General features: G+C 42.5%; 1 protein-coding gene across 13 annotated transcripts in view; it reads left to right on the top strand.

Moving 5' to 3' along the window:
- celf6 (CUGBP Elav-like family member 6) overlaps positions 1-27518 on the top strand; it is a 148379-nt gene that overhangs the window by 97171 nt on the left and 23690 nt on the right. For 3 of the 13 annotated variants that reach the window (XR_012598074.1, XM_074665844.1, XM_074665841.1), the window contains exons 3-7: positions 1474-1522; positions 13267-13395; positions 17219-17298; positions 25859-26032; positions 26931-27078. Coding sequence is in view for 12 of the 13 variants with exons in the window: in XM_074665844.1 (XP_074521945.1) it covers positions 1474-1522; positions 13267-13395; positions 17219-17298; positions 25859-26032; positions 26931-27078 (580 nt within the window). In the remaining variant the exon portion in view is untranslated. The remainder of the gene's footprint in view (positions 1-1473; positions 1523-13266; positions 13396-17218; positions 17299-25858; positions 26033-26930; positions 27079-27518) is intronic. The other 10 variants (XM_074665850.1, XM_074665847.1, XM_074665849.1 and 7 more) reach the window with 9 other exon arrangements.

Genomic DNA, 27518 nt, shown 5'->3' with positions numbered 1-27518 from the left:
GTGAGTCAACAAGTTACTATCTTACTCAGCGACTCTATAACACTGTACACTTGAGGGAACTTAACAATAGTTAACTTTCACACATTACATAAGAAGTTATATTCTGACTTTGTAACTATATATGGAGCGATGTGACTGTGTGGGTCAATTTGTACGGGTGTGACTGTGTCTCTGTCTACAGCTTAATACGCTTGTCTATGTAATGCATCCGTCATCTCTTGAAACTTTGTTCTCATGTCACAGCATATTGCTAGGCGTGTAGAATACGTCCCAAGGGTGTCACCATGTATACGCCTGTCTATACATGTCCAGCAGCCTTTGGTCTATATTTAGGCTGTGGTCAACTGCTGTCAAGTGCTGCATCGCCCAAGGGCCTGACGAAACCCACTGTGCTGCCCTCCCTGACTGATCTGAGGGGGCAGAGCTGTGTGCTATTCACTGGCACTCACATGTTGGACCTGTCCACATGGCCTAGTTAGAAAGATGGGCTGACTGAGGACAGAAAACGTGGGCCAAATATGACGTGTGGCAGTCTCAATGAGCATGGTTCTCTGAGGGTGGCTCATTCCTGTATCAGAGGAGGTTCAAGATTGAGTATTTTTCTGTTTTTCGTATTCAGACTAATGGAAGTGAAAGATATGAACTATAGACAAGGGAGCAAAAAGAAACCAGGGGAGTTTTTATCAACAGCAGGCACTCTGTAAAAGCTTTTATTTGTCTCATGTTTTCTCTGTGACGCACTGCTTTCACCTCACTATAAGATGGATCTTCAAAGGTTGTTTATTGATTCCCTCCTGTTAACCTTTCACAAAACTCTTTCACAGTCATACCATTCAGTGGTTCTCAGTGGCTTCTCGCAGGTGGAGGAGGAGGAGGCAGGGGCTGTGGGGGTGTTGGCTGTACAGACTAGTGGCATATTGGTTGTGAGTTGCAGAGAGAGATTGTGAAAGAGGAAGAAGGCATGGATGCAGAGAGGAAGAGGGATTGCTAAGGGTCAGGGATGAGCAGGCTATAGCTGGTGACTGGGAGTCTGGAGCCAGGAGGGGGACAGGAAGAGCAAGGGCCAGCTCTAGAGGACCTCTCCCTGTGGGGCTGGGAGTGGCTGATGTAATGGCATTAATCTCCAAGTGCCATCTGACACCCAGTGTGGCATCGTCATTGAAAAGTGCTAATTCTGCTGAACTGTGAGGGGAATTCAGGCATCTCTAGAGGCAGTGCCCTGGATTAATTAAACACGCTGGCATAGAGCAGTGCACAGATTTATCTCCTTTACGCCATCAGAACTGTTTGATTTTGCGTTTCACTCAGAAAGCAGGACACACTCACGACATTAATGCCAGGAACATTGCCATATTACACTTGTTTTCTTCCCACTTCACATATTGTAGCATTTGCTCTTTTTGTTTTATGCTAACCCAGGATTTCCCCTCTTCTTTCTCTGGCTTTCCCTCTCTCGACTTTCTCTTTCTCCAGATGAACCGACCCATCCAGGTGAAGCCAGCCGACAGCGAAGGACGAGGAGGTAATTAACCTTCTCCTAGTCTCCATTGCTCCCCCCACCTTAAAAAACACACACACTCACAAACACACAAATACACAGGTACAGCACACACTCAATCCTTAATATTCTGCTCTCACTTGAGACACACTGGGAGTTCGTGGAGTAGCCCGTAATATAGGTCACTTGCTTCTATTGACTTCCCATCTGTGCCAGCAGAGGGGCTGTCTCAGGTTCACAGTCACTAGGAGTGGTTCAAAGACGAGACAGAGAAAGAAAGATATAAAAAGAGAAAGAGACAACAAAAAAATGAATGACGAGATGGGAATCTCTGTCTCTTTATCTCCACAGAGTGACAGTCGAGTCTGCTAACAGAGCAGAGGAAGTGGCACACAGCCCAAACAGAGACTGACACAATTACTCACAAATACACAAACTCAAAGTGGGATGTTTTATTATTATTATTTGGAAACTCCTTGTGGTATACACAGGAGCTGTTTTTGTCCAGAAAGCAGAGCACAGCAAAAGATGAAGAGTTCCACTTCTTGAAAACAAACACACAAACAACTCAGGGAAAAAATAAAGACATCACGGCCATTTCTTCTCTTTTTTAACTGTTCTTTTGTGTTTGTTTGGAGTTTCATCTAGGGTTTTTATTTGCAGGAACTAGAAACTACTCAAGTTTTTCTCAGACCCATAATAACACAAAGAAAAAAAGAGTTCACGTTGACTTTTATGAACTTAATTTTGAATTTCAACTTTCATGCCTCTCGGCATATTCTTTCCTGATTTCCTTGATTGATAGCTTTTCAGAGGATCAGTAAATCAGTAACTCATTGTGAGGTGTGCTTGTGTTAAAATTCAACCAATATTAGAACTGAACTGCTGTCACACATGTTAGGATGCTTATTAAGAGACAGTCTGGAGTGGTCTCTCAACTTTTTCTGAAGTTATATTTACCAAAATCACTTCCAACTAACTTGTCTAGTCCTCGTTATCTATATCTACATGTATGCTGCCCGTCCTAAATACCCGACTGCTTTAACATTTCTTAATGGTGTCCTCGCGCATGACAAACAAATAAAAGACTATGAATCCCAGTTGATTGATCAAAAGATGTTCACAGATATTAAAAAAAAAAAAAAAAAAAACTTGTGGGAAGCTTTTGGCTTTAGGTTTATGGTAAAAAACAAAAAGGTGGAAAAAAAGGAGATCACAACTTCTGTATGGCACCATAGGTCTCAACAATAGTACTTTTGCAAGAATAACACTTGGCATAGATTTTGAACCATCCGAACAATGTATGAGTTTAAATGTGATCAAGTTGAACTTTGCGGCCATGTTGTATATATATATATACATATATTTCCAACTTTAACCATCTGTTTAAAGCCAGAATTGTGTCATTAAAGTGTGTAATCCTGCTATGATATTGTGGGTCTTCTTCTTAGCCTTCCTAATCCATCTTAAGTCTGGCATACATGGTGATAGAGCAGATCATTGTAAAGCCATTTACAACTAACATCATGGAGGTTAATGCAGATTGAGCCAGTTAAAGATTTACATGTGCGGCATTAGATCTGATTGGACTGGTCTGTGTCTGCCCTGTGCTCTCATTTTTAAGTGGTAAATCAGACTGCCTAGGTCAGATTAGACGGAGCCACCCCACTGATTTATATGGTCAAGTGTGAATCAGATGGTCTATTTCTATTGCCCCTCACACCCCAATGTAGATCTTATTTTTTTGTCATGGCGGCAGTTTAATTAACGGCCATCTAAAAACAGGCAAAGTCTGACCGACAAGGCCTGGGCGGGAGCCAATCGGCATTCTCACCAAGATAAATTGGATCTCTGGGCTTAAGAGGGTAGGATGGATGGGTCCCAATATCAATTACTCCCCTTTTTCAGCAGGAAGAGAATGGAGATGAACAGGCAGTGTGAATGAAATACAGAGGGCTCTTAGGCTGGCAGGGCCCCTGCTAGTCTGTCAGATGAACTTTCTATATGGGAGGACAGGATAGGACAGAGCACAGAATGAAATAAGACCAAGCAGACAGGCCCCAACAGAGATATTGAGCGTTAATGGCAACAGGAAGTCGGCAGACAGGCTGGGGAAGTAAACCACAGACGCAGCTGACAATGAAATGAGATTTACTATGAAGGCCTGTGGTTAAAGGAAAATAGACAACCCAGCTAGGGCTGGCTAAAGGAGAGTAAGCACCAAGGGATTCATCCGTGGGAGGCTGAGGACCATTCAGGAGGACAAGTCCCAGTTGGGCTCAAAGATTGTCAAACCAGGGGACATTTGCACCTCTGAAATGGAGTCACATTTATCACTTTACTCAATTATCTGTCATGGGAGCTTGTGCAGGGGTCTTGGTTATATTCCTGTGTAGGTATTAGGGCCCATTACTCCATTTGGAGACTCTAGTAGCCTCTCTTTTGTTCAAATGCCCCTGAGAGATGTTCTCTCTCTCTGGAGATATGAGAGTGTCGGGAGGAGAAGTAAAACCAGAGCTCAGGAAAATGGCAAGGGGGTGCCCGGTGTCACACATTCCCACTCTTTGGCTTCCACTGTGGATGATTCTCTGGTTGTCTATTACAATGACTCATGTCTTATTTTATTTTTTACTTGGATTATCTTGAAGGAGTAGAGCATGGAGGGGGAGCTTCACAGCTTATAAATCTATTTCTGTTCCTTGAGTCAGCCGACCTCTTCACCACAAAGTCCACATTTATCTGATGTGCTTAACACCACTTCTTCTCTGACCAATTCTATCAAACCATGATTTCAACTCAGAGATACTGAGACGCAATCGAGGCATGGGTCTTCTGCTCCATCGCTCCGTGGTCAGTGAAGGAGCAGGCCGGCTACTATATCTCCACTTGAAACACAAGCAATTTTCTCCGACTCAGAAAGCGCAGAAATGCTTTTTCTATTGCTTCCCTTTTTTTTCCTCCCTTTTCTCTCCCCCTCTCTGTCTCATTGGTGCCAGAATGCAAAGAATGAGAGGAAGCGAGTGATAGAAAGAGGTGGGGATTTAGAACAAGGCCCATGAAGGAATTTGAGAGAAGGAAGACAAGAAAGACAGAGAGGAGGGAAGAGATGACAGGATGAGAAAGTTAACGGAGGGTGATGGAGGCAGCTGAGTGAATCTCAGCACTAAATCATCTCAGAGCCGCCCCGTCCCTATCTCCTCCTCTGCTCGCCTCGCCAGGAATCTTTTTCCTCCTGACCTTGTCTGCCGCTGTGTCTGTGAAGAAAAGATGGGGCCAGATTATCTATGATTGGAGATGGCCATTATCTAAACACAATCTTGGAGCCAGGTCCCACTTCTCTAGCCACTGCTGTGAGACAGGAGACCACGCTGATGAGAAGAGAGATGACGGGTCAGCCAGCAACACCCTCTTCTTTTATTAACTCTGATAAGATGGGTTTAACACTCTCTCAAAATACCCTGCAACCTCCATCAACAGACTTTTCCACAAAGGGGCACTCTCTGCGTGTTGTCCATAGCTCCCCCATACTTTTGTTTTATTGGATACTTATACAGTGCCAGGAGCGTCGTAATCCCTGCATGTGATACTCAGCAGCCTTTTTAATAACTCCTCCATGCTCTTTAGTCTGTCTGGCTGAGGGGGAGTCTTTGTGAATGGCTCATGTTTGTCCTTGCCAACCTGCTGCTCCTTCAGAAGGTTGACCCCAGTAGGGGCAGTGGAGAGATTGACAGGACCTTAAGATGTTGCGCGCTGTGCTGTCACGGCCCACACCCCAGCAGGTAGTGAGGAGTGAGGGGCTGCTGGCTGAGCTCAGTCTGGCGAGGCCACAGGGGAGGGTCTGTCTGGAGGCTCCTCACGCCCACAGAAGAGCGTGCTCCACTTTACATGCAAATGAAGCCAAAAGATCCCTCTGTGCCTCTGGACAGGATCGTGCAAAACTCTGAAAAGTCAAGACGAACCCTTGCAGCGCCTGATATGTGTGTGTGTGTGTGTGTGTGCGCTGAGAGATTCACATAATGACACTGGGACACATGGATGGACAAAAGATTTCAGGGATTTCAAACAGTGAACTTTGCAGAATATTAGATGAAGGTTTTGAGGCGCTGATTTAAATTACTTTTACAGAAACTTTATAATTGAGCCTGTCTGTCAGAGATGTTTTCAGTCCGGAGTTAAAAACACGTGTTAGTTTTTGAGTATTTACACCTTAAAGGGCAACTCCGTTTTTTTGACACCTGGACTTTATTTATAGGTGTGTGCATGCTCATATACTCACTCAGACAAACATCGCATCAACTGGGTAAGTATATGAGCATGCACACACCTATAAATAAGGTCCAGGTGTCAAAAAAACAGAGTTGCCCTTTGACTCCTCCCCGACTCCCCTGAGGAACTGGGTGCAACAGTTCTAGTGGTATGGGTAATACATTTACAAACACAAAGCATGCATCCCCTCATCATGCCTGATGTGCAGACAATTTGAATGTTTGTTCTCCTCTGATTATTCCATTTACCACCTCACTATACTGGATAATCCACTTGCATACATCAGACCGGGACGAGCAGCAGAAAGGTTTACTGTGTGGTTGCACATCATTGTCACTGAGAAAGGGTCTAATTACTTCTGTTAGCTGAGAAGGAACTAAACATGAGTAAGAAATAGAATGGGGCTTATTATGAAGTGGAAGGTGTTGCGTAAAGAAAGGAAAAAGCTTTGGGGGCAGACAAATGGAGCTGAAAGCATGCAGGTTGTTTTACAAGTGCCGAAGTAGCTTCTACATTAACTCTTAAACTACTATTTAGTTATTCTAAAATATCACACAATAATTTTAAGAAACAAATTCATGACAAAATTAAATAAACCTGGAATTAAAAAAAGTTTTGTCAAACCCAAACAATCATTAGTTTTGTGGTGTAGAATTTTTAATCCGTGACTTTCGTTCTGTGATACAAAAGATCAAGCATGAGTTGTTCGGAAACAATATGCTGCAATTTAACTACAGCTGTTTTAGACCCCTAAGGGAAAAATTAATTTGTTCATTTGTAGCAAGTAGCTGAATTGTCTGAGCTCCTTTCCTGAAGCAAGACCATGATCTTCATTTTCAGCACATTGCTCATTTTAATGCTGCAATCACACTTTGTTTTCATTAAGTCACCAATTTTATCAGTTAGTTTAAGAAATGTTAAAATTCATCAGCCAAATAGACCTTATTGATTCAGTAATCACTACATCACATTGATGGCCATATGGTTCTGTGAACTTATTGATCTTCTGTTTACTGCATGAATTTATTTGACCAAAAACACAATCCTCTCTTCAACACACACATTCACAAACAACATTGTGTGAAGCTGCAAAGATTTCAAAATAAGAGAGGTCATTAAACCCCACAAGTTAACCATAGACTGTATATAGAGAGGACAGCGTGGCTTCGCCATTTATCATTGAACAGTTTTGAAGCCAAAATACCCTCGTCACAGAGTCTGCGCAGTAGAGACAATGTGAGATTCTGGGAGAATCTGAGTGGAGCTGGGTGACAAAAATAATAATTATTGTTTTTCTTTCGAGAGTCTAATCACTTCTTGACTCTACCTCCCGACATGTTTTACAATCCCTGAAAAAATACACGAGAACGGCAGCTGTCAACCATCGTTATACCTTACGTAAAGCTTCATTTTTAACCTCGTATAAGAAATGAAAACGAAACTTCTCAGAAAAAAAGAGGACTTGAATACAAGACAGCCAAATGATATCTTCAAATCACCACAACAATCCGATGTGAGAAACATTTCTACGAAGAGTAATAATTTTTTAAAGTTTGACCACAGCCCATCTGGAATGGCTGGAAAGACAGATTTTCTAACCTATACTGCAGCCAGCCACCAGGGAGAGCAGTTTTTGTGGAGACCTCACTTCGAGCTGAGCAAGTGGATGTCCATTTTTTTTTACAGTCTATGAAGTTAACAGACTCACAGACTTCAAGGCATGTTCATGTTTGGTTATGATTGTTGAGTGTTGTCCCAAGTTGATGTCATCAAGTACATGTGCTTTCTGATGCAGACTTCACAACACCACATTATGCATCTTGCGTTAGTTTACTTTTTTGCTGGACCTCACTGCAAACTTTATGGCATGTTAGAATAAAAGTGTAAGAAGAAAAACTTGAAAGAAATCAAGCACACAAAATGTTAATTTAAAGTAATCACATAAAGTGGTGGCCAAAAATGTAAAAAAAAAAAAAAAAAAAAAAAAACCCTGACAGATCTGACCTTTTTCTGTTTCCAAAGCATGATCATAAAACATGCAGATGGTTGCTTTGAGCACAAAGAATATCAGATGAAGTGAGTGGTACTGTTTTTATCTACCCTGAACTTTGATAGTTGAAAAGTTTTGAGGCAAATACAGCACACAAAGTCTCTGCTCTGGTCTGAATATATTTCTTGAGAACTTTACCACTAATGGCATCCCATGCCTTCTACAACTCTGGCTGAAGACTTTCCTTTGAATGTGCAATGGATCTGTCCAGTTTACTTTCCAAATCACCTACATTTGCTGATGGTATTCAGGTCTGAACTTAAGGGAGCCAGTCCATCAATTTCAATGTTAGAATTTATTAGGAAAATGTCAAAATCTCCTTATGATGGCTATGTTCTATGGTATTTAGAGAGTAATGACATAATGATGACTTTAGGCTTTGATACTACATTTGTTTTTTGGTATTTTCAATTCAGCAAAACAACTAAAGCTTTTAAAATAAGCCAAGTTTTCTAATCATTTTGACTGACACTGTCTAATGTAGAGTTTTTGTGTTTTAAGTTAAATTTTCAGAAGGGATTCACATTGATGGCATGTTTCACATCATTTTTCTCGGTCACATGGGATGTTATGAGAGTATGTACCATTTCCTAATTTTCATACCATCCTGAGCTCTCATGGAGTCACAGGCCATGTCCACATGTAGCTGGGTATCTGGAAAACTGTGTTTATTTTTATACGTTTTGGCCTATCATCCACACAAAACTGCAGTCTTACATAACTGAAACTCACATTTTCTGAAAGCTCCAGCCAACGTGAAGATTTTGGAAAACGCTGGTTTCAGGCTTTTGTGTAAACGCCCAGAAACAGAGTTTTTGGTATTCAGACACCACAGCTGAATGACAGGTTCATTCTGATTGGCCAGCACAAGTTTTACTTCTGAGAAACACTGCCAAATATGGGTTTGGCATGCTTCAAGTCGCACTTGTCAGCGGACTTTCCCGATGCATGTAGATAAAAGTATTTTAAAAAATGAATGGAGGGGGGGTATTTGTTTTTGAAAATACATGGCTACATGTGTTCAAGGCCACAGCCCGCATGCCCGTATATAATCTAAGTCTGTGAGGTCAGCGATGAGGCTTTAAGTAAGGAGGGCATTGGGACTGAGCAAATATTAGCCCAGTACATAAAATAATTAATGCCAGTATGAAACAGCTTTTCTACATAACAAAAGGGAGTCTTCAATCAGGGGTCATTTATTACCTTTCCTCTAAATCTTGTGAAATTTTCTTGATTGTCATGATCTAAAAAGTCTTATTGGTTCCTAACAGAGCCTTCTACCAGGACATACAGTGGATGCTCGAAAAAAAATGAAATAAAACAAAAAAAAACGTTCATCTTTATTAAGAAGCTATTCCCAACATTTTGTATACCCTGTCTTGTACACCCACATGTGTGAGCGTGTCTGGTGGCGGGCCTCCCAGGCAGCAGCGCAGCAGCATCAGGCTTCTCTAATGAGACCATAAGAAGCACAACTTCTCTGTTGTGCTGCCTGGAACATTAGTCTGCATTTGAAATGCACCCAGCGGCCTAGCAGGCATCTTTTATCGTTGGATGCAGCTGTCCATGCTTTCTGAACACTTACTACTAGCAAGCTTCCCTGACTACTGCCAGCGGGCAATAAGTGATAGAATCATGAAAAAAAGAAAAGAAAAAATAGAAATATTTACCACGACACAGGAGCAGAAGAATATTTCTTTTAAGAGGAGCTTCCTGTTATTGGCAAAAAAAGCATAAACTTTTAAAAGTACACAGCAACTGATTCTCTGCCTGTAGAGAAAGAAAAGGCTGAGGGATAACAAAGCAATATAGAGATAGCAACAGAGATACAAAGGGAGAAGATGGGAAAGGAAAGCAAAATCTATATGTATAGACTGCAGCCTATGACACAAGTAGCACTTTATTCCATGGAGAGGAGCATCAATCGTGACAGCATATGGCGTCTGTGCAAAATCCATTAATTTTTAATATACCGGGCGCTGAAATGAAAAGGCTTCCTGAGACAAGCAATTGTCAGATGTCAGCAGTGTTTTGATAACTTTTTTGATCTCCTTTTTTTATTTGCATTCATAAAACGAGGCTGTCCACATGCCACCTTGGTTTGGACATGGCTCGAGTGTGACATGGAAGCATTTTCTATACAATTGTTCCCATCTAACAGTCAGGAGATGAGGCACAAGGGAGGAAACAAAAAGACATGTGGATTACTTTGCATTTGAGCGTGCTCTGTCTGAACCCTGGGAAAGAAAAAAGGGAACTTGAAATGTCATCCCATACATAGGCACTGATACGCTGTATACATCTACAAACGAATCAGAACTAAGAAACGATATGTTAACTAGCTAAATGGTCACATGTTCCCAGTTGCCCTCAAACAGCCAACCCCTTTTCTGAATCGCATTCATACCTTTGATTCAAAGTACTTAGTGTATAGTGGATTTTTGCCAGGGGAACAGATACATTAGCAGTGTTTGAGGCTGCACTGATAGAAACAAATCAAAACGATGTAGCCACACACACACACACACACACACACACACACACACACACACACACACACACACACACACACACACACACACACACACACACACACACACACACACACATTATCATTTTAAAGTAGAGGCAGGGTTTCAAAGTGCAGATTACAAAGGTCTCTTCATAGGAGAGCAGAGGAGTGCTGTAGAGCTCAAATGTTCTCCAGCTGTGTGGCTAAGCTCTGTTCGAGGGATAAGATGAGCCCTTCTCAATGAGAGATAAGTAGCAGAGGTCAAACAGTAAGCTCAATGAGTTTTGTCATACTTTTCACACTTCTATACCCTCAGACAGCTCTATATGAAGGTCCTCGACCCTCTTAATGCAAATACATGACTGTACTCCAGAAGAGTATTCTCTTTTTTCCTCTCTCCTCTCCCCCGTTTTAACGGTTAACTCTTTGGAATCATGGAGTCATCTCCTCATGCAGAGGGTGCATTACAAGATATTTATATTCATAAAATGCCAATTTAAAGCTTGAGAGTGGTCATAGGAGATGAGCAGGGAACTTGGAAAATCCAATAAGAGATGCTTTGGAGACAGGTGCAAAGCGGACTAATTAATAGCAATCTATACTCTGGCCAGGGCACGCAGTGGGCCGACTGAGACGCTCTTAGGCCGGGCAATGAAAAGATAGCAGCTCCAAATTCATTTTCTCACCGTGGCTCTCCCAAAGGAAGGCTCCCAAGTACACTCACACTTCCTTTAATGCCTGCACTGGGGTGTAATTTATTTTTGCGTTTGCCAGCACATTTGGAAAGTTCATTACTTCGCTCATGGCTTGTTAATTAGCCTTGTAAAGCCGCCATTAGATCTCCTCGGGCCAGGACCGAGATGAGACTTTTGTCCCAAAACATTAACACACTGCAGGAGGCCTGTAAAAGTGCACTCTGCCCATTTGCGTCGTGGCAGTGACACCTCAGTGAAAAAGTGAAAGATGAAGGGACAATCAAAGCAAAGTCACGTATGCTCTGGACAGGCTGACTGCCTCGTTTCATGTTTCACCTTTGCTGCCATGTACAGAGGTCAGGCTCATTTCTCTCTAACACCTGTTCAGGGCTGACTTTACAGCTACGCAGCTCCTCCACTGATGCCCAATATCCACTTAGATGCCTGTCCTCCAGTCCGTCTTTCTCTAAACCCCAGTTGATGGTATAAATGGCTGTCTCTGTGGTGATCTCCTCTTGGTTCTCGCTCACGTCCAACCCCGGAGCTCCAAGGAGGAGTGGTAATGAGCGGTAGTAGCAGGCTCAGCTGGTGGGTTGGAGAATCCCTGCTGTGTGAGGCGTGACTACAGGAACACGGACTGACACCACAGCTACAACACCAGCCGAAGAGACCAGGCAGCGTGGCCTTATTGATTATGCAGGTGCTCATTTGTGTGGCCAAGCGGGTAGCAGGCACGTGTCTCATTTGAACTTTACAGGAATGGAACAGGATCCGATTTACCTGCTGCAGAGAAGGAAGCCTGGGTGCTTTATTTTTATAACAGCTGCGTCTAATGGGGCCTGGCAGGTACAGGAGGCGTCACATCTGTCGAGGCCCAGGTGATGCTCTCGCCCTTCGCTCCTCCCCACTCCTAGCCCCATTCCCTACCAGTCAAATGACTCAGACTGAAGATCAACAGTGTCATTCCCAATAAACTCCTCTTCCTCTTCCTGCCACTTTCCATCAGTTCCGGCGATAGGTTCTTGCTAGTAGCCATTTCATTCCACAACACAGTGAAATAGGGGATGCATAATGTAGAAGATGTAAAGAAGATGAATGCTCTGTCTAGTGCCAGGGCACTGGGGAGATTAATTAGAAAAATCTAGCCTTCTGACTTGTCAGAATTTAAACATACATATGGGCCTCGTGCTACCCCTCTGGTGTGCAAAAACATAAAGGAAAAAGAGTGTCCAGAAGAGACTGGTATGGCCAAAGGCTCTCCGAAAATCATGAAGAGAAGCACTGTGACTTTAGTCCTTCACTGCATGGTATTCCAGATAAGTACTTGTTGGGAAATTGTGAAATGTAATTTCTTTATGCCAGCCCAAATCATGGATTCGTCCAACATTTTGCCTTTAAAATGGGAACTGCTTTATCACTCTAACTTAAATTTCTTTGACCCCTTACATTTTTGGTACTGATCAGGTTTACAAAAGATGTCATTGTAAGAGCCAGAATGTAACCCAGATAGCTTAGAAATCAAAACTGACACTGAGTTTAATTTCTTACACTTGCATTCACACCCGTACACTTTGGGTGGAAAAAAGAGGTGAAGTCTTATCTACAACATGTTTTATATTTTTAGTCTGCCTTTGAAGCTGAGATTAATGTGAAACCATGTGAAAACGTGCTGGCTCAGACACTGCTTAGTTGTGTTACTGTGCTCGGGTTTAAATTGAGAAGAACATGCTATGCTCTCACTTATTAAAACTCCTACTCCTTTAGAGATAAGAGAATGTACAACCGTGTTCATCTCCCATGTTATCTTTCAACTCAGCAACTTTAAGCATCGCAATGATCTAACAGTTTTTCTAGCTGTGAAAAAATACTGCTGCTCTCTTTCTACCTTTACCACAAACCCACAGTGCTCCAAATATCATCATCAAACATCACCCTGACAGACATGAATAGCTCACTGGAAACAGGAATATGTCACCCCCATAGCAGGGTGGGGTAGCGCACCACACAACAGTAAGATCAACAACAATAACAACAACAGTAGCAGCAGCAGCAGCAGGATCAGCTCGACACAGTCGACTGCTGATAAAAGGGGAGTGGGGGTTTGAGTAGCACAAGTTCCTCTCAGCTCAGCAGAACGGTGCGATCAGCTGTAGCATTTTTCTGTTCTCTCCTCTCTTTCACCCTCCCTCCTTCTTTCCTTCCTTCCCTCACCCACTTTCCTTCCCCTTCCTCTCTTCCTATCCAGAAGACAGGAAGCTGTTTGTTGGAATGCTGGGCAAGCAACAGAGCGAGGATGACGTCCGGCGGCTGTTCGAGACCTTCGGCCAGATTGAGGAGTGCACCGTCCTGCGGGGGCCTGATGGGGCCAGTAAGGGTCAGAGCCCACACACCTCCCACTTTTTTTTTTCCTTTTCTCCATCCCTTTTTAGTCCCCCTCTCTGTCTATCTTTCTATCTGACTCTGAAGCTGCTGTCTCTAGCTCTCTGTCTCCCCTTTACATGTTGAGAATAAAGCTTCACCTGCTCCTTCTCAATTGACATTGTTTGCGATCCGCACTGCTCTTCTGACTAACTCGTCCTCCCCTTCAGCTTTCCTTTTCTTCACCACCTCTTGTGTGTCTTGCATTTCTTTTTTACCTCACTGTCACTGTGCAACGACACCTCCTCCTTCCCACTTTCCTTTTCTCACTACTTTGTGCATTTCCTTTCCCTTTTGTCTTCTCACTCTACCTCTCCTTTCTCCTTTTTTCTCCCCTCCCAAACTTCCTCCTCTGTTCTCTCTTCATCTCAGGAGCTCCTTTCACCCTGAGCTTGTACTCTACAGATCCATCACACAACACCTCGCCTTTCTTTTTTTGTTTTTTATTCCTCGCCTTTCTTTCTCCCCCTCCTCCACCTCTTCCTGTTATCTGAAAAGCTGAGGGGTTGTAATCATGTTTGTTTCCCACATTCCCGTCATCCCTCCCCTGGGACGCCATTGGACGATAATGTCCTACTGTAAATAAAGCAGCCGGGCTCTGGGTTTTTCACTGCTGTCACTCACTGTGTGGAGGATTTGCCAGCATTCAGGAACAGCTTATGCATTCATGTCTGTGGCTTATGTGCTGTTTAGTTAGCAGAGCATGGTTGAATTAAAGACGTCTTTGAAATGTGCAACGCAGGTGGGATTGTTCTGAGAGTGCAGGAGTCTCCCCATTATCTTTTGATGGGTTTCTGTCTTAAAGCCATATTTGGAGCGATAACGCCAATGATATTGCCTTGAACCTTTACCTTTCTCTCTCTTTGTGATTTACTCTCTTGTATGAAGCCGCTGAATGTGTGAAAAGCATGTGTGGGAAGGCGAGGGAGTGAAGCAAGCCTACTGAGTATATCGAAAAGAAAAGGTGGCTGTGCCAAACCACCAACCTATCTGTGTCAACATCTGTTCCCCTTACTGTTAATCCCGGGTCTATTGCTCTGCGTCGCCCCAACGGCCTGCTAACTTTCTTTCTCCCTGGCTTGTTTCCTCTTCTTTCGGCTCCCTCCCTTCTTGTCTGCTCGCATGCCTCAAGCTGATTGACAGCACATAAAATGAAATCAGGCCCGTGCTGTTGTGTCAGACAGGAGCTGCTTTTCTCCCTCATTCTCGCCTTCACTTCTTTTCGACCCTCCTGCACCCCACACCTCATCTCTTTTTTTTTCCCCTCTATGCTTTCCTCACGTGCCATATGTTCTCGTGTTGGTTTTTGTCTCTATTGCTACCAGCTGGATCACCTGTTCTTCATGTTTTAGCTGCTTTGAAATGAAAAAAGGTGCAGAGCATGTCTAACAGGAATCCTACCAGCAGACAGAGGTCTCATATGTAGGTACCTGGTCCTATCACTGTCTGTGAAACAGTCCCACGCAATCATTATGGGATGTTACGGCAAATTATTTTGCCAGCCGCCTCGCTTGGGATGAGGTTGGCGTAATTTGAATGAGACAGACCTTGAAATTGACGGTGCTATCTGTTCCATGATGGAGGCTTTGTCCCCTGTTGATGTAAATTTATGCTACTCAGAGGCTTTTTCAGCACCCCTCTTCACCCAATAAAAAGGCCGAGAAGTTTAACATCCATCTCTCTATGGCGCTGCTCCTCAAAGTACTTTTAAAGTGCAACACTTGCTGCCAGAGTTGAATAGAGCCCCGAATTGTCAGGAAAAATAGAGAGATGGCTTTTAGGTCTATAATTAAGTTGTGTTATAAATGTCACCCATCCAGCAGGATGGAATTCATGCATACATATTATTACCCCGGGAATTCAAAAGGCAGTGCAGATCCTCTTGCTTGAAAGCAATACAATCTCTCTTTTTCCTTTCTCCCCATCTCATTCTGAGCCATCAAATTCAAAAACTCAAATGTGCACTATAATTTATGAGGCTGTGGCACTTCCAATTCTTTTGAGATGCTCTGTGCTGTGTCCCATAAGTTGTTTTTTTTTTTTTTCCCGGGCCAAGAAAAGCAAGGCCCAAGCTTTGAATTTTATGGTAGAGAAATGTGACATTGTATGTTTGACATGACTTTACCACTGATGGTGTGCGCCAAGCCCTGCAGTTTTGAGTGCTTTTCTGGGGAAGCTGAGCTGCTGCGGTCACCAAGATTCTGGCATCGTATCTGAAAGCCTTGTTATGGAAACAACAGCAAGTTATGTTGCCTTACAAATCCAAGAGGCTTTTTCCAAGAACAAAATGCCCATTATTATTTCAACTACAAAGGTTAAATGCGTTTGTTCCTTCAAAGCGAGAGCCGCAGTCAAATGGCACACAGTGGGCAGACGCACTTTCAGTAGGACAAATGAAGACCTTTCTTGCCTCCACCCGGAGGGCCGTTCAGGCAGAGTAAAAGGGTGCTAGAGTGCTGTGACAGAATCAAAGCTTTCTTTGACTTATCTGTTAGCCTCTGTAGATCTATACAGCTTCATGGACATTTGAAGGTACAGAAAACACATGGCCTTTCTTACTCATCACATCCCTGCACACACAAGTGTCAGCATGCTCACAATTTAGTGTGTTGCTTAAAGCCTCTCCTCTTCCTTTTTTCAAAGAATTATCATTTAGGTTGCCAGATAAAGAAATGATAAATCACTTCCCGACCCCATGTACAGTAATTTCGACAAATCATCACTGCTATGAGGAAAGAATGAAGTGATGTATATCAATATATATTATACTGTTTTAAAAAGGTTTGGGTCATTTTATGAGCATCTGAAAAGCCTTTCTGCTCCTGAGCGCAGGCTGCTCGGCTAATGAAAAAAGGGGCAGAATTAATCCACGAGTTTGTTAATTAGGTATCTCTTGACTTAACACATGAGCTACCTGAAGGCAAGGATAAGAATAGGACATAACAGAATACCTCGTGAAGTCTCTGACGACCATAAAGCTTAGAGAAATAGCTCCTGTTTAATTTAATAGCTTCTGGAAAATTACCACATTTTACCTCCACTGTATTTCAGCTCACTACCTTTCTCTTTATGCTTTAGTGGTTTAGCTTCTGCCCTTACCGACACACAGATGCACTATTTAATCATATGCTTAGAAAATACAACCTTCCAAAAACATATTGTGCATTATTATTATCTACTTAAATCATTTTTAACATCATTTGAAATGTTAATGCGATGAACATCCAGAACACCGCTGCCAACAGCCGTTCCCTTGTCTCCCAGCCAACTTTTTATGTTGACTTTTCCTTTTGTGCTCTAACCACACAACAGACTTAAGTTGATTTGAATGCCCCTTGAGCAAAGCCCCCTCCTCCATCTGAAATTATACGTGAGCAGAGATTCGGTTAGATAGGCAGATTATAATACTTTGCCTTTGTCATCATAATCTCTTTTATGAGTGACTGCACACAAACCACAATGTGTAAATATTAAACAGATTAATAATCACAAACAAGTCAGGGTAGTAAAATGCCTTGGCTCCATGCTCCAAAGTGGAGGGGGGTGGAATTAGAAATGGGAGAGGGACAGGATGTTCCATGCAGTTAATGCCTTCGCTACAATTAGACTGATTTATTCAGAGCTATGCGCTGAACACACACATGGCAGAATATATTTACAAACTGGATAACATGAAAACAATGGTTATAAATGCTCCCCTCACTGCCTGCAACCCAAATTGAATGTGTTCTCTGATGTTGTGCCCCTCCCTCTTATTTCTCTTGTTTTTGTGTGCGCAGGCTGTGCCTTTGTCAAGTTCTCCAGCCACGCAGAAGCACAGGCTGCCATCAACAGCTTACATGGTGGACAGACTATGCCCGTAAGTACCACACTGTGAAGCACACTCACAACATGTGTTTTTCAAACCAGCTAGTTCAATTTAATACACATGGTTGTATTTGCACTCCATGTTTAAGATGAAGGGATGCAAGGTCAATTGTTTCTTCCTCCCACTTGGCTTTGGATTCATGAGATTTTTGAAGAAGGACAAAGTTAACAGCAAAGTTTACTTTTTGTTCTTGTTTTCTCATTTTTTTCAGTCAAAAGACAGACACAGCACACGTCTTCCCTTAAGATTTTCTATTCCGCATACAAACACCAACTGGCTGTACTCCTTCAAGAAATACAATACTCAGCATCTTTGTGTCTTTTGGGTGTTTTGAAAAGTCCTATACCTTAAAAACAAAAAGTACTCTCAGAAATATCAGAAAGTCAATTATTTATCAATCCACCCATTTTCTCTGTCTGTGTTGTGTATTAACTTATAATTATACTGGGATTATATATATGCAAACACAGTCGTGACTCTTCAAAGCACATCAACAGTCCTCACTCTCACAAATATCCTCACTGTGTGTTATCGCACACAAAAGATTCCTGCAGTCAGCATCTGCTACCTCACAGCACACAGCTGCATGCTCCATATCTGTCTCTCACTCTATACCCATTTTCTCTCTGCTTTTCAGATTAGCTTAAAAGTAGACAGATACAGAGTGTTTACATTCACAGCCTTACCAAGATATGATTGCTTTACTGCACATGAATCCTTGAGTTTGTTCTCAGGAGACACAGTGCAGTATATGATGCTATTTTACCTTAAAACTTGGAAAAAAGAGGGGCAGAGAAGTTAAAGTGACTGATTTCCAGATGTCGCTAATAGTGTAAGTTTGGTTTGCGGGTGATTTTCACTTTTACCTGATGTAAAAGCATTCACTGTAGATTATTTCTCATTTTGCTGCAATTGTTACCAAATCTTTAACTGATGCTGAAGCAAAAAGGTTACCATGACTTGGTTTGCAGAAAAACTTAAGACCTTTAGGGATAACTTTTACTTGCTATTTGTTCATTGCAAATTTACTGACATGAAAGGTGTCCGTTGAATTACTGGAACCAATAAATCACATAAGCCCTAAACTGTGTTACACAAAGGAACACAAGATTATTTTCTGTTGTAGTCCTTTACTGGCATGAAGGAAATCATCAAATGTGGAAAAATAAGTGAAGCTTAAGCTCCAGCCACCTGCGACCCTGAATAGGATAAGCGGTTCTAAAAATGAATGAATGAATGAAATTTGTATCTGGGAGTTACTATAGTGTCGACTTAGAGGCTTTATATCTGGACATAGTTTAATGGTTTAACAATTTTATGTAACAAATAAAAAGAGGAAAGCAAACTTAAAACCCTTCATGTGCTGTAATCGTTAGACATGCACTGCCCGATCGATCAGTCGGCCGATCAATCGGTGCCAGTTTCCTTAATTTTGGGGGATTGGTGATCGCCTATCCTTACATATGAAACTGATCTTATATACCTCCAGGAAGGTTTGACAGCCAGCCGTTGTTGCTTTTTGCTCTGAGACCTAAAACTCAGGACACTTTATTGGTCGTTTAAGTTAAAATATTAAGATTTTATTGTTTCACAGTTATTGTTAAATGATTTTCAATAAAATAAGATTGAAACATTGAAGGTAGGCCTATATGCTGTCAGTTATAAAAAATAAAAACCAATATCAGCCCAAATAGGTATTGGCAGGTCAGGCTTTTTAAAGATTAGTGATAAGTGATCGACCAGAAAATTATGATTGGTCCACCCCTTGTTATCATATTTCTATTTTGGAATGGCCAAATAGTTTTGTTTAAAGTCTGTACTTGAACACAAAAGCTGTGTTATAAAACACTGTATCTTTAAACCTGTACCCTGTGAATGCCAGACAACATGCATGCTGCTGAACCGTTTGCAAAATAGATGGGTTATGGTAACAACAAGAAGGGGAAAGACTAGAAACAGTTTATCTTTGCTCATTTATTGCAGTAATAGTTTGTCCCCTGTCAGGGGGCTATTTTTGTTGAAGAATATCAACCGTTTGAAACACTTGAAACACTTTTAAAGGGAGGCTTCATTACTGTGACTGGAAGGGAGGTTAATGAGTTAGTCAATAATATTGAAAAGCACCCCACAGTTAAGATGGATCTTCAAAATGAGGTAAGATCAGCCAATTTTGCTTCTTTAACTGACTCCTGAATTTTCAGCATTAAGTCTTTCATAACATTTTGAGATACTTGTAGTTTATCAGCCTCTTGGCAACTCTTGACATTTCCCTTTAGACAGACAGGGGTATTTATCATATAGGGAAATATTATTCAGGTGTTAACTTCCCATTCAGCCCTACTGCATAAAAAGTTTGCTTAAATCAAAGCTTTTGGTACAACACGTTGACCATTACACAGGATTACACAGGGAGTCAGCCTGTGATGTGGGGAAAAGACCACACATGTAATCAAAGAGAGACATTCAAAAATCTACTTGTTCGGTTTGGACATTTGAATGAGACACAACGGATGTGATTTTTCTTTAAATATAACAGTAGTTATGAAATGCATGAAATAGCATAAGCTAGTGCTGATTAGTTTAGCTACAGAATAAGGCCACCAAACCTGCAACTCTTTTCAATCTACAGTTAATTATGAATTGGATATGCCTTGAACAAGGCCACCGAAAGAGCTCAAGAAAAAAGAAATGATGATTTTCCAAGCATCTCCCCGCCAGTTCTGTGTGTAGAGAACTGCGCAGCTGGACACACACACACACACAAGTACACACTCTTCCTGGCAGACATCCGCACCTTCACACACTTCACTGATGTTCCGCAATAAATATTTACGGACACTCCCTGGCAGCCAGATAGTGTCCTGGAAGCCAGATGTAATTTACACATCTTTTTGATGCCGCCTCATTTTGCATTACATTGAAGAAGTGAGGGAGGGAAATGAGTGGTGAAGTTGCTTTAACTTTGTGTGTGCTTGTCGTGCTCAGTGGAGACCAAACTTTTTGGCATGTAAACCACAAGGGTCGAAATTTAATAAGCAGTGAGCCATGAGCATAAGAATAATCATGTTGAACACTCATTGGGCACAATTATGACGGTCCTCTTATTGAAATTGATTTAATCAAGATATTTACCTTCTACTCAAACTATCTTGTTGACTCAATCAACAGAATATGTTTACATCTAGAAGATTTTCATAATTGGACTCATCTAGAGCTGTTCATATTTTGTTTTTTGGACGTATCAGAATATGACATTTTTTTTTATTCACACTTCTTAAAAGTTTGCTCCAGCCTTGACATACTCACATTAGGTCTGGCTACTGAGCCACCTGAGGTCTCCTGCAGACCGACTGGCCAAGGCGACATATGGAGCCCCAAACAGACCTGGGGCGGATCAAGAGCCATCCAAAACTTCATTAATAATCTATATTATCCATATCTCTCTTCCTCTATCCCTGCACCTGTTATCCTCCTCTCCCCAAATCCAACTTCCACTCAGATTAATAGGCAAGGTGGCCATTAGTACCCAACTAAGGCTTGGGTACCGATGGGGGATGCAGTTAATTTGGATAATATCACTGCCACATGTCGTCAACAACAGACTAACAGGAGGCAGGATTCGGAGAGTGGGCTGCTCAGCTCACTGCCTGCTGCCAGCTGTGAGGTCTGGATGAACCTTGAACAAAGAGTTGTCTCTCAATCTCTCTCCCTCTTAATGTTCTCTCTGCAGCATCTGTGTTACCTGGCACACACGCGCATGCCATAAATAATACCTGCACCAAAATATGCTGGCCCAATATGAAAGGCTCTAATGAAGCTTAAGGGCAAGGGGATGCCACCGAAGGGCATGTGCTGATAGATTGGGTCATAGCTTTAATTGATGTTTATTGCAGATTGCAGGTGCTTCCAAAATTAATTTAAACGGTGATTGGGCGACAGAACAGGCACTCACTCACTGGTTCAGCTGTTGAACTACAGTACGGCTGCAGAGGTACAGGTGGCAGAACTTCAAATGGCAGAGCCGGGGGCAGGCAGACAACATCCAGCAAATTGCAGACATTGTCATGTTCAGTGTCACAGCATGGCTGACAGGGTCTGTGGAGCTCACCGATGCTGGCAGAAACAAGGCAGAGCGTGTGTGTCATGCTATGGCTCTGGATTAATGAGAGATAAGACCAAGCCAGAGAGCATTGTCATTGTTGTACATGATTCATCAAACGCCACATGAAACTGCGCCAGGACCTGTAGCTGACAAACTTCATGGAGTTTTATGTTGTTGCTCTTCTCCGGCATTGTTGTGGAAACTCTTAGTTACAAAACTCAGCACAAACCAAACAAATCAACTAAAATAAATGACAGTTATCTGATACTGTGTCATTTGGCTTGATGCAGCATGCTCGGCAGCTGCAGCAGTATGCGGTGGACAGCAAGGCCAGACCAAGACAGCATCATCCAGTACTAATGAGAAACAGTCCTCCCATGAGGCTAGCAGAGATGTAGCAAGGTTCAGAGAGTTGAATAGAGAGCCCACAGGGGGCGCATCCAATTACCAACAAACTTGTTATGGTGTTTTCAATTAATTTCTTACAGATTCTCGATTAACACTTTAAGAGTCTGCAAGTCTGTTGACAACTTCAGAAGTTTTGTTTGTCATTTGGAAGGAGCTTACAGCAGAATACGGGAGGCGGACTTGCTGATATGCTTTTCGAAGTGACAGTTTTCCCTTCAATGAGTGTGTCGTAATATTACATTGCTGTAAGCCTCTGTAGAGGATGGAAGATGAGTGTGTGTTTACCTGATGTTACACACTTAACACCAGTGTCTTTGTATCCCAGTAATGCCAAGATAAAAGTGTAATTCCATTTCACTGCAGTAGTTCAGTTCTAATCCCTCAATTACTGTTGTGTATTTTCCCATCTACACATTTGGTGGCCCATACAAAATCCAATATGGGAGATTTTCACAAGTCAAGTGCATTGTTCAAGAAATTAGATTAGTTTTTGAACCCGTGACAAATTCCTTAGTTGTACCTGTCAAAAGTGAAGGCTCCCTGTTGGCCCTTATCAAATTCAGTGAATTCATTTTCGCTCCAGGTATGGGAGTCGTGCCGGCAGAGGTTATTATTCTGTTTGTTTGTCAGCTTGTGATTTTCTGCTTGCAGTGAGGCTGCCGCTGCTTTGCATCCAGAGCCTATTGTCTGCTGCCACCTGTTCCTTCATTACCTGTCCACGTATTACCCATTGTTATACCAGAGAAAACTTTGATCTGTCAGGGTGATATCACTTGGAAATCTGTTTTTCTGATAAAGGATGTAGTCAGAATATATCTGCTTGATATTTTGGTCTATAAAAATCCTCCTGCTCAGGGATGAGGGAAGAGGGAAAAAAATGCTATTTTGTATTTTCAAGGGGATATTTTGGCTTTAAGGCTATCAAAGTCAGAAATGCTATGCTTTGACGTGAATGACAGAGCTGACTACACCTGCAGAGGATGTTGTTGTGCTTTGGTGAGAATGCCAAGCCTGTTCGGTGTAGACTCTACAGACGGAGTCTCCTCCTGTACTGTCATCTACAGCAGAGCTCTCTGCTGGGACAAGCCAGACCAGGCCAGACTCTTGAGTCATGGTGCAGTGAGTACAGGCAGCCTTGGGCTGTCACAGTCCCCAATGCATTCTTCATGAGGTATTAAATGAATGTAAGAATACACAGACACACAATGCAGAGCAAATGAATGTGATCTAAATGCCAGGCGCCCGTGCTGCAGGCGGGCTTGAGCAACAACGCTGGAGGAGAATGTTTGCTCAGTGCCAGCCTCATTAAATCTAACAGCCTCAGCCCCACAACTGGCCCACAAAGTTGAGTTAGAACTGAGAAAGGTCAGGAGGTGGGATGAAATGAAATTAGAAAGAGAGAAATTGTGCCGTTAACGCTGCCACGTCCGAGTATTGATTTAACTAATTGAAATGATATCGAGGGAGAAACACCAGATGGGTCTCCTCTGGCCTGAGGTGGGGTGCTGGCTGGCCCTGATAGGATCCCATCTGAGACGCACTGTCCTTGGGGTCCATGCTGATGCTTTTTCTCTACTCCCAGGCCGGTTTCATGCAGTTATCTACAGCCAGCACATTCTCTTGGTAGTGTTAATAGAATGTTTGTTAGACACTTTTCACATGGGTGAGTTGGAGCTTACGTGCAAAGCCACTGAGCAAGAACTTGTTTATCTTTTAAATTGAGAAAATGCACATTTGGATTAGAAAAGAATTAGACGACAACAAAAACAGAAGCTAAGAGATTCATGAGGTTTAAAAATGCTGACTGATAATTTAGGGTAAAGTAAAAAATTTAAAGAGTGTCAAGTTTCGGTCAGGATAAATATATATATGAGATGTTACATAAGATTTGTTGCAGTAGATTACACAGACCGCAAAGCACAAGACCACGCAAACTGACCCTCTGACGACATGATCACTTAGCTGTCCCTGCTCAAAATTTCACAAGTGCTTACAAAAACAGGACATTTTTCGTATGCATTGGTCCTAAATAGCATGAAGTAAAGCTTCACAGAGTGAGACTCAGAAGATGTTTGTTCAGCGGCTGAATACACAGTCTCTTACTGTGGAGTTGCATTATTCAGCTTCACAGGGCATGCATTTGTTTCTCTGATTTTCTGTTTGGATAACTCTGCTTTAGTAATGTGTCTCATGTAGGTAGCACTCAAGCTTAAAGTTGAACCCATGGAGCAGCTCCGCCTAGCTTTGTCAAATTCAATTTCTCTCGCAGAGAATCACACAAAACAGGTGTACAGGGCAGCGCTCACTCTGGTCAGCCTCATCATTTTCTGTCATTTTGTCTCCTGCTATTCACTCACATTTAAGACCTCGCCTCCTAACGAAAAAAAATGGAAATCTAAATCAAAGTCTGAATTTGTTCTGGCCCTGTCAGGATGAGACAATTTGTCAAAGATGAATCCAAGTTGTGATTATGGAGTCCTTTTCTCCGCATGTCTTTGCTTTTATGATCTTACTAATCATATCCTGACTGCCCCCTGGCTGCCTGTGTCCTTCTGTCCTGGTGGTGCTCCGTGCTCTTTCCCAGCATGCACCGCCAGTAATTAAATAGGAGTCTGGTCCTCTTGACAGTATCTGTAGCTGCTTTCTCTGCCTGGCAGCCTCCTCATCCTCTCTCTTTCTCTCTTTCTATAGCTATCTCTCTGTCTGTCTTTCACTCACTCAGTCCCTCTCCCTCCGTCTCTCCTTGCATGGATGTCACAAGAGGAACTGACTCTGGTCTCTGTCTCTCAAATGATTTAATTGGATGCAAACTCAGGAGCACGAACATCAATACGGAACTATATCTGCCATAAGGCAGAGCCATTAGTCAATACTTCGCCCTCCACATGCCGAAGGCTTTTGTCAGACCTAATTACCCAGGACTGTATTCAGTGGAGCTTCACCAGTGGGGGACTGGGACTCCTGTGGGATCTGGTTAGGATCACAGTTCACTTCCAGTGTATACAGCCGAGTTTGAAAGTTCACCAAAGCAAATATCACTCACTATTCTCTTCCATTTGTCACTGACAGCTAAATGACCACGGCTATGGGAGGTGAACATACACTTCCTGCTTCTCATACTCACTGGCTTTCTGGGCTTAGATATAAAAGAACTCAACGGTTGGCTTATGTGTGAACTGGACGCGAGACAGAAACGACACAGGTTTCATTGCATCGACTGATAGTTACAGAGAAAATCATGATGCAGCCATATGGCAGCAAGCATATGCATATGCTGGTTTCACAGAGGTAACATTTTGTTGTTAGACACACAGTGGGATCCAGCTACAACACAGAATCAAAAGATGCAACTGTATTTTTTTCTTGTTTTATTCCTAAACAGCATAGTTAGCCTTTGGTTGGTTAAAGAGTTTCATATGGTCATATATGCGCCCACTTGCAGTAAAATTCACTCATGTACATAGTTACATACGTTTAGTAAACACCTTTCAGGAGCATTACTGACATCAAGTGACAATCAAGTTTCAGTTAGGCATTTAAATGATTTTGGCAAACTGCTGTGCTTGTTTTTTATTTATTCATTCATTTAACTGTTGTTCTCTTTCTAAGTGAATAACTTTTTATTCAGTCTAAAGATGTTTCACAAACTAATTGGCGTTCAAACACCAGCTCATTTACTGGCTGGCCAGCTGAAGCAGCAGGTGCATTTTGCAAAACACTTATCAGTGAAACTAACCATGAAACTAAGAAGAGTTAGTGCATTTAGTTGCACTGTTTTGTTGACAGTCTGTCAGCAAAAAGCTTCTTTACTCATTTTAGGATTTCTTTTTGTTTGGTTTTGTCTTTTTTTAAAAAGTTAATCTGTTCTGAATTCCCAGGTGTACACAAAAAAGAGCAACGATACACAGCAATGTATGCATGGAGCCACGTTTATGAAGAAATAGTTAAAATACATAAAATGAAAAGTAGACCTGACTGGGAAACTTTTCCTGAAGTTTAGCAGCAGATTTTACTAACCTTGTAATGCATGTGTCATTCTAGGGTGCCTCGTCCAGTCTGGTGGTCAAGTTTGCAGACACAGATAAGGAGAGGACCCTGCGCAGGATGCACCAGATGGCGGGCCAGCTCGGCATCTTCAGTCCCATGACCATCCAGTTTGGGGCCTATGGCGCCTACTCACATGCTGTAAGTCTCAGCCCGGCGGGGGAGGAGACGGTGAGCTTTAAAAAAGAAAACAAAAACTGTTATGATTTGAGGTTTATACTCACTATCTATCCCACTAGGCTGACGACAGTCCCGGAGAACAACTCCTTAAGTGATTCACACAATTAAACGGCTGTTAGAGTTCACAGAAAGCACTGCATTGCCCTTTGTAGTTTGTCTTTATACCCCTTCATTTGTGAGGAGAAGCTGCTTATCATACATGCCCAGTACTTCACAATTTGACTTTCATACAGTTGTGAAGTTTCATTTCATGTACACTTTTCACTGCCATATTTCCTGACTTGGTCTCTGAGATTAAACTGCCAACCCAGGCCTTGCCTCTTCAGAAGTAATACGCTTCCACATATGCCTTTGCACTTAAACACTGGTGCATGTAATTACCTGAAACTCTTGCACCCATCAACCCTATCCCTACCCCTGCCAGCTCATACAACCCCCGTTTTTAGATTCACACATGAAAGTCTTGGCCTGGCTGGAAGTCTGAGTTTTTACACTCACACTGTAGCTAACAACTCCCCCTGACAGGTGAGAATCGCCCACTCACGCACACTCTCTTCACTAACTCTACCTTCGCACCTCTCTTTTTTTTTTCCTCTCAAACATATGCACAGTCTACTTATAGATATCCAGAGTGTGCAGCTTACCGCACAGCCTTCATATCGCGTCAGTGTAATGAGCACAAGGCCAGAGCTGGGTTACAGTGGCTGCAGCGCTGCAGGGCAACACAGACCACTCTGTTGAAGAACAAGGCCTGGGCCAAGCAAACAGAGATGTGAGAGTAAACACGCTCTGGTCCTGCGGCTATTTCACCCTCCTTTCCCTTTTCTGTCCTTCCCTCCATCCCTCTCCTGCCACTTGCCTCTCTCCCCACTGCTCTTTAATCCAACAGCAGATGATGCAACAGCAAGCAGCCCTGATGGCAGCAACACAAGGGTCCTACCTGAACCCCATGGCAGCCATTGCTGCCGCGCAAATGCAGCAAATGGCAGCTTTCAATGTCAACGGTCTGGTGGCTACTCCCATGACACCATCCTCAGGTATACTCACACATACAAACATGCCAACTTGTGCAAGGGTGGAGGCAAATACAATCACACACACACACATGTACACACAGTATTTTTATCATTAGTGAGAGTTATAGAAGCAGCAGTAATGAATTTATTCAAGGCCCCTCTGCTTTTGCCCTTGTTACATTTCTTAAGAAGTGGGGTCCATTTTCAGAAAGCGGGCATTGCCAGTGTTAAATTAGCGTAAACAGAGCCGTATATTGAGTGAGACATGACTGGAGAAGATGTACAGCATTCCTTGACACTCATTGGCAGCCACATTATAGCCCCTCGCTCTTCCTCTGCTGCTCTCTCCCTCCGTGTCTCTGTGACAGTGTGTGTTTTCTGGGACGACAGCCAATCCGATGACTTTGGATGCAGAGTCCTTGGCTTATACAATATAAGAGCAAAGATTTGTGTGAGATAAT

The sequence above is a fragment of the Halichoeres trimaculatus genome, unplaced genomic scaffold (genome assembly GCF_033239565.1).
Source record: "Halichoeres trimaculatus isolate MK-OKI-2021-1 unplaced genomic scaffold, fHalTri1.1 fHalTri1_scaffold_3, whole genome shotgun sequence".
Taxonomy (NCBI): Eukaryota; Metazoa; Chordata; class Actinopteri; order Labriformes; family Labridae; genus Halichoeres; species Halichoeres trimaculatus.
Note: the sequence above shows the minus strand (reverse complement) of the source record. Positions and strands in the feature narration are given on the sequence as shown.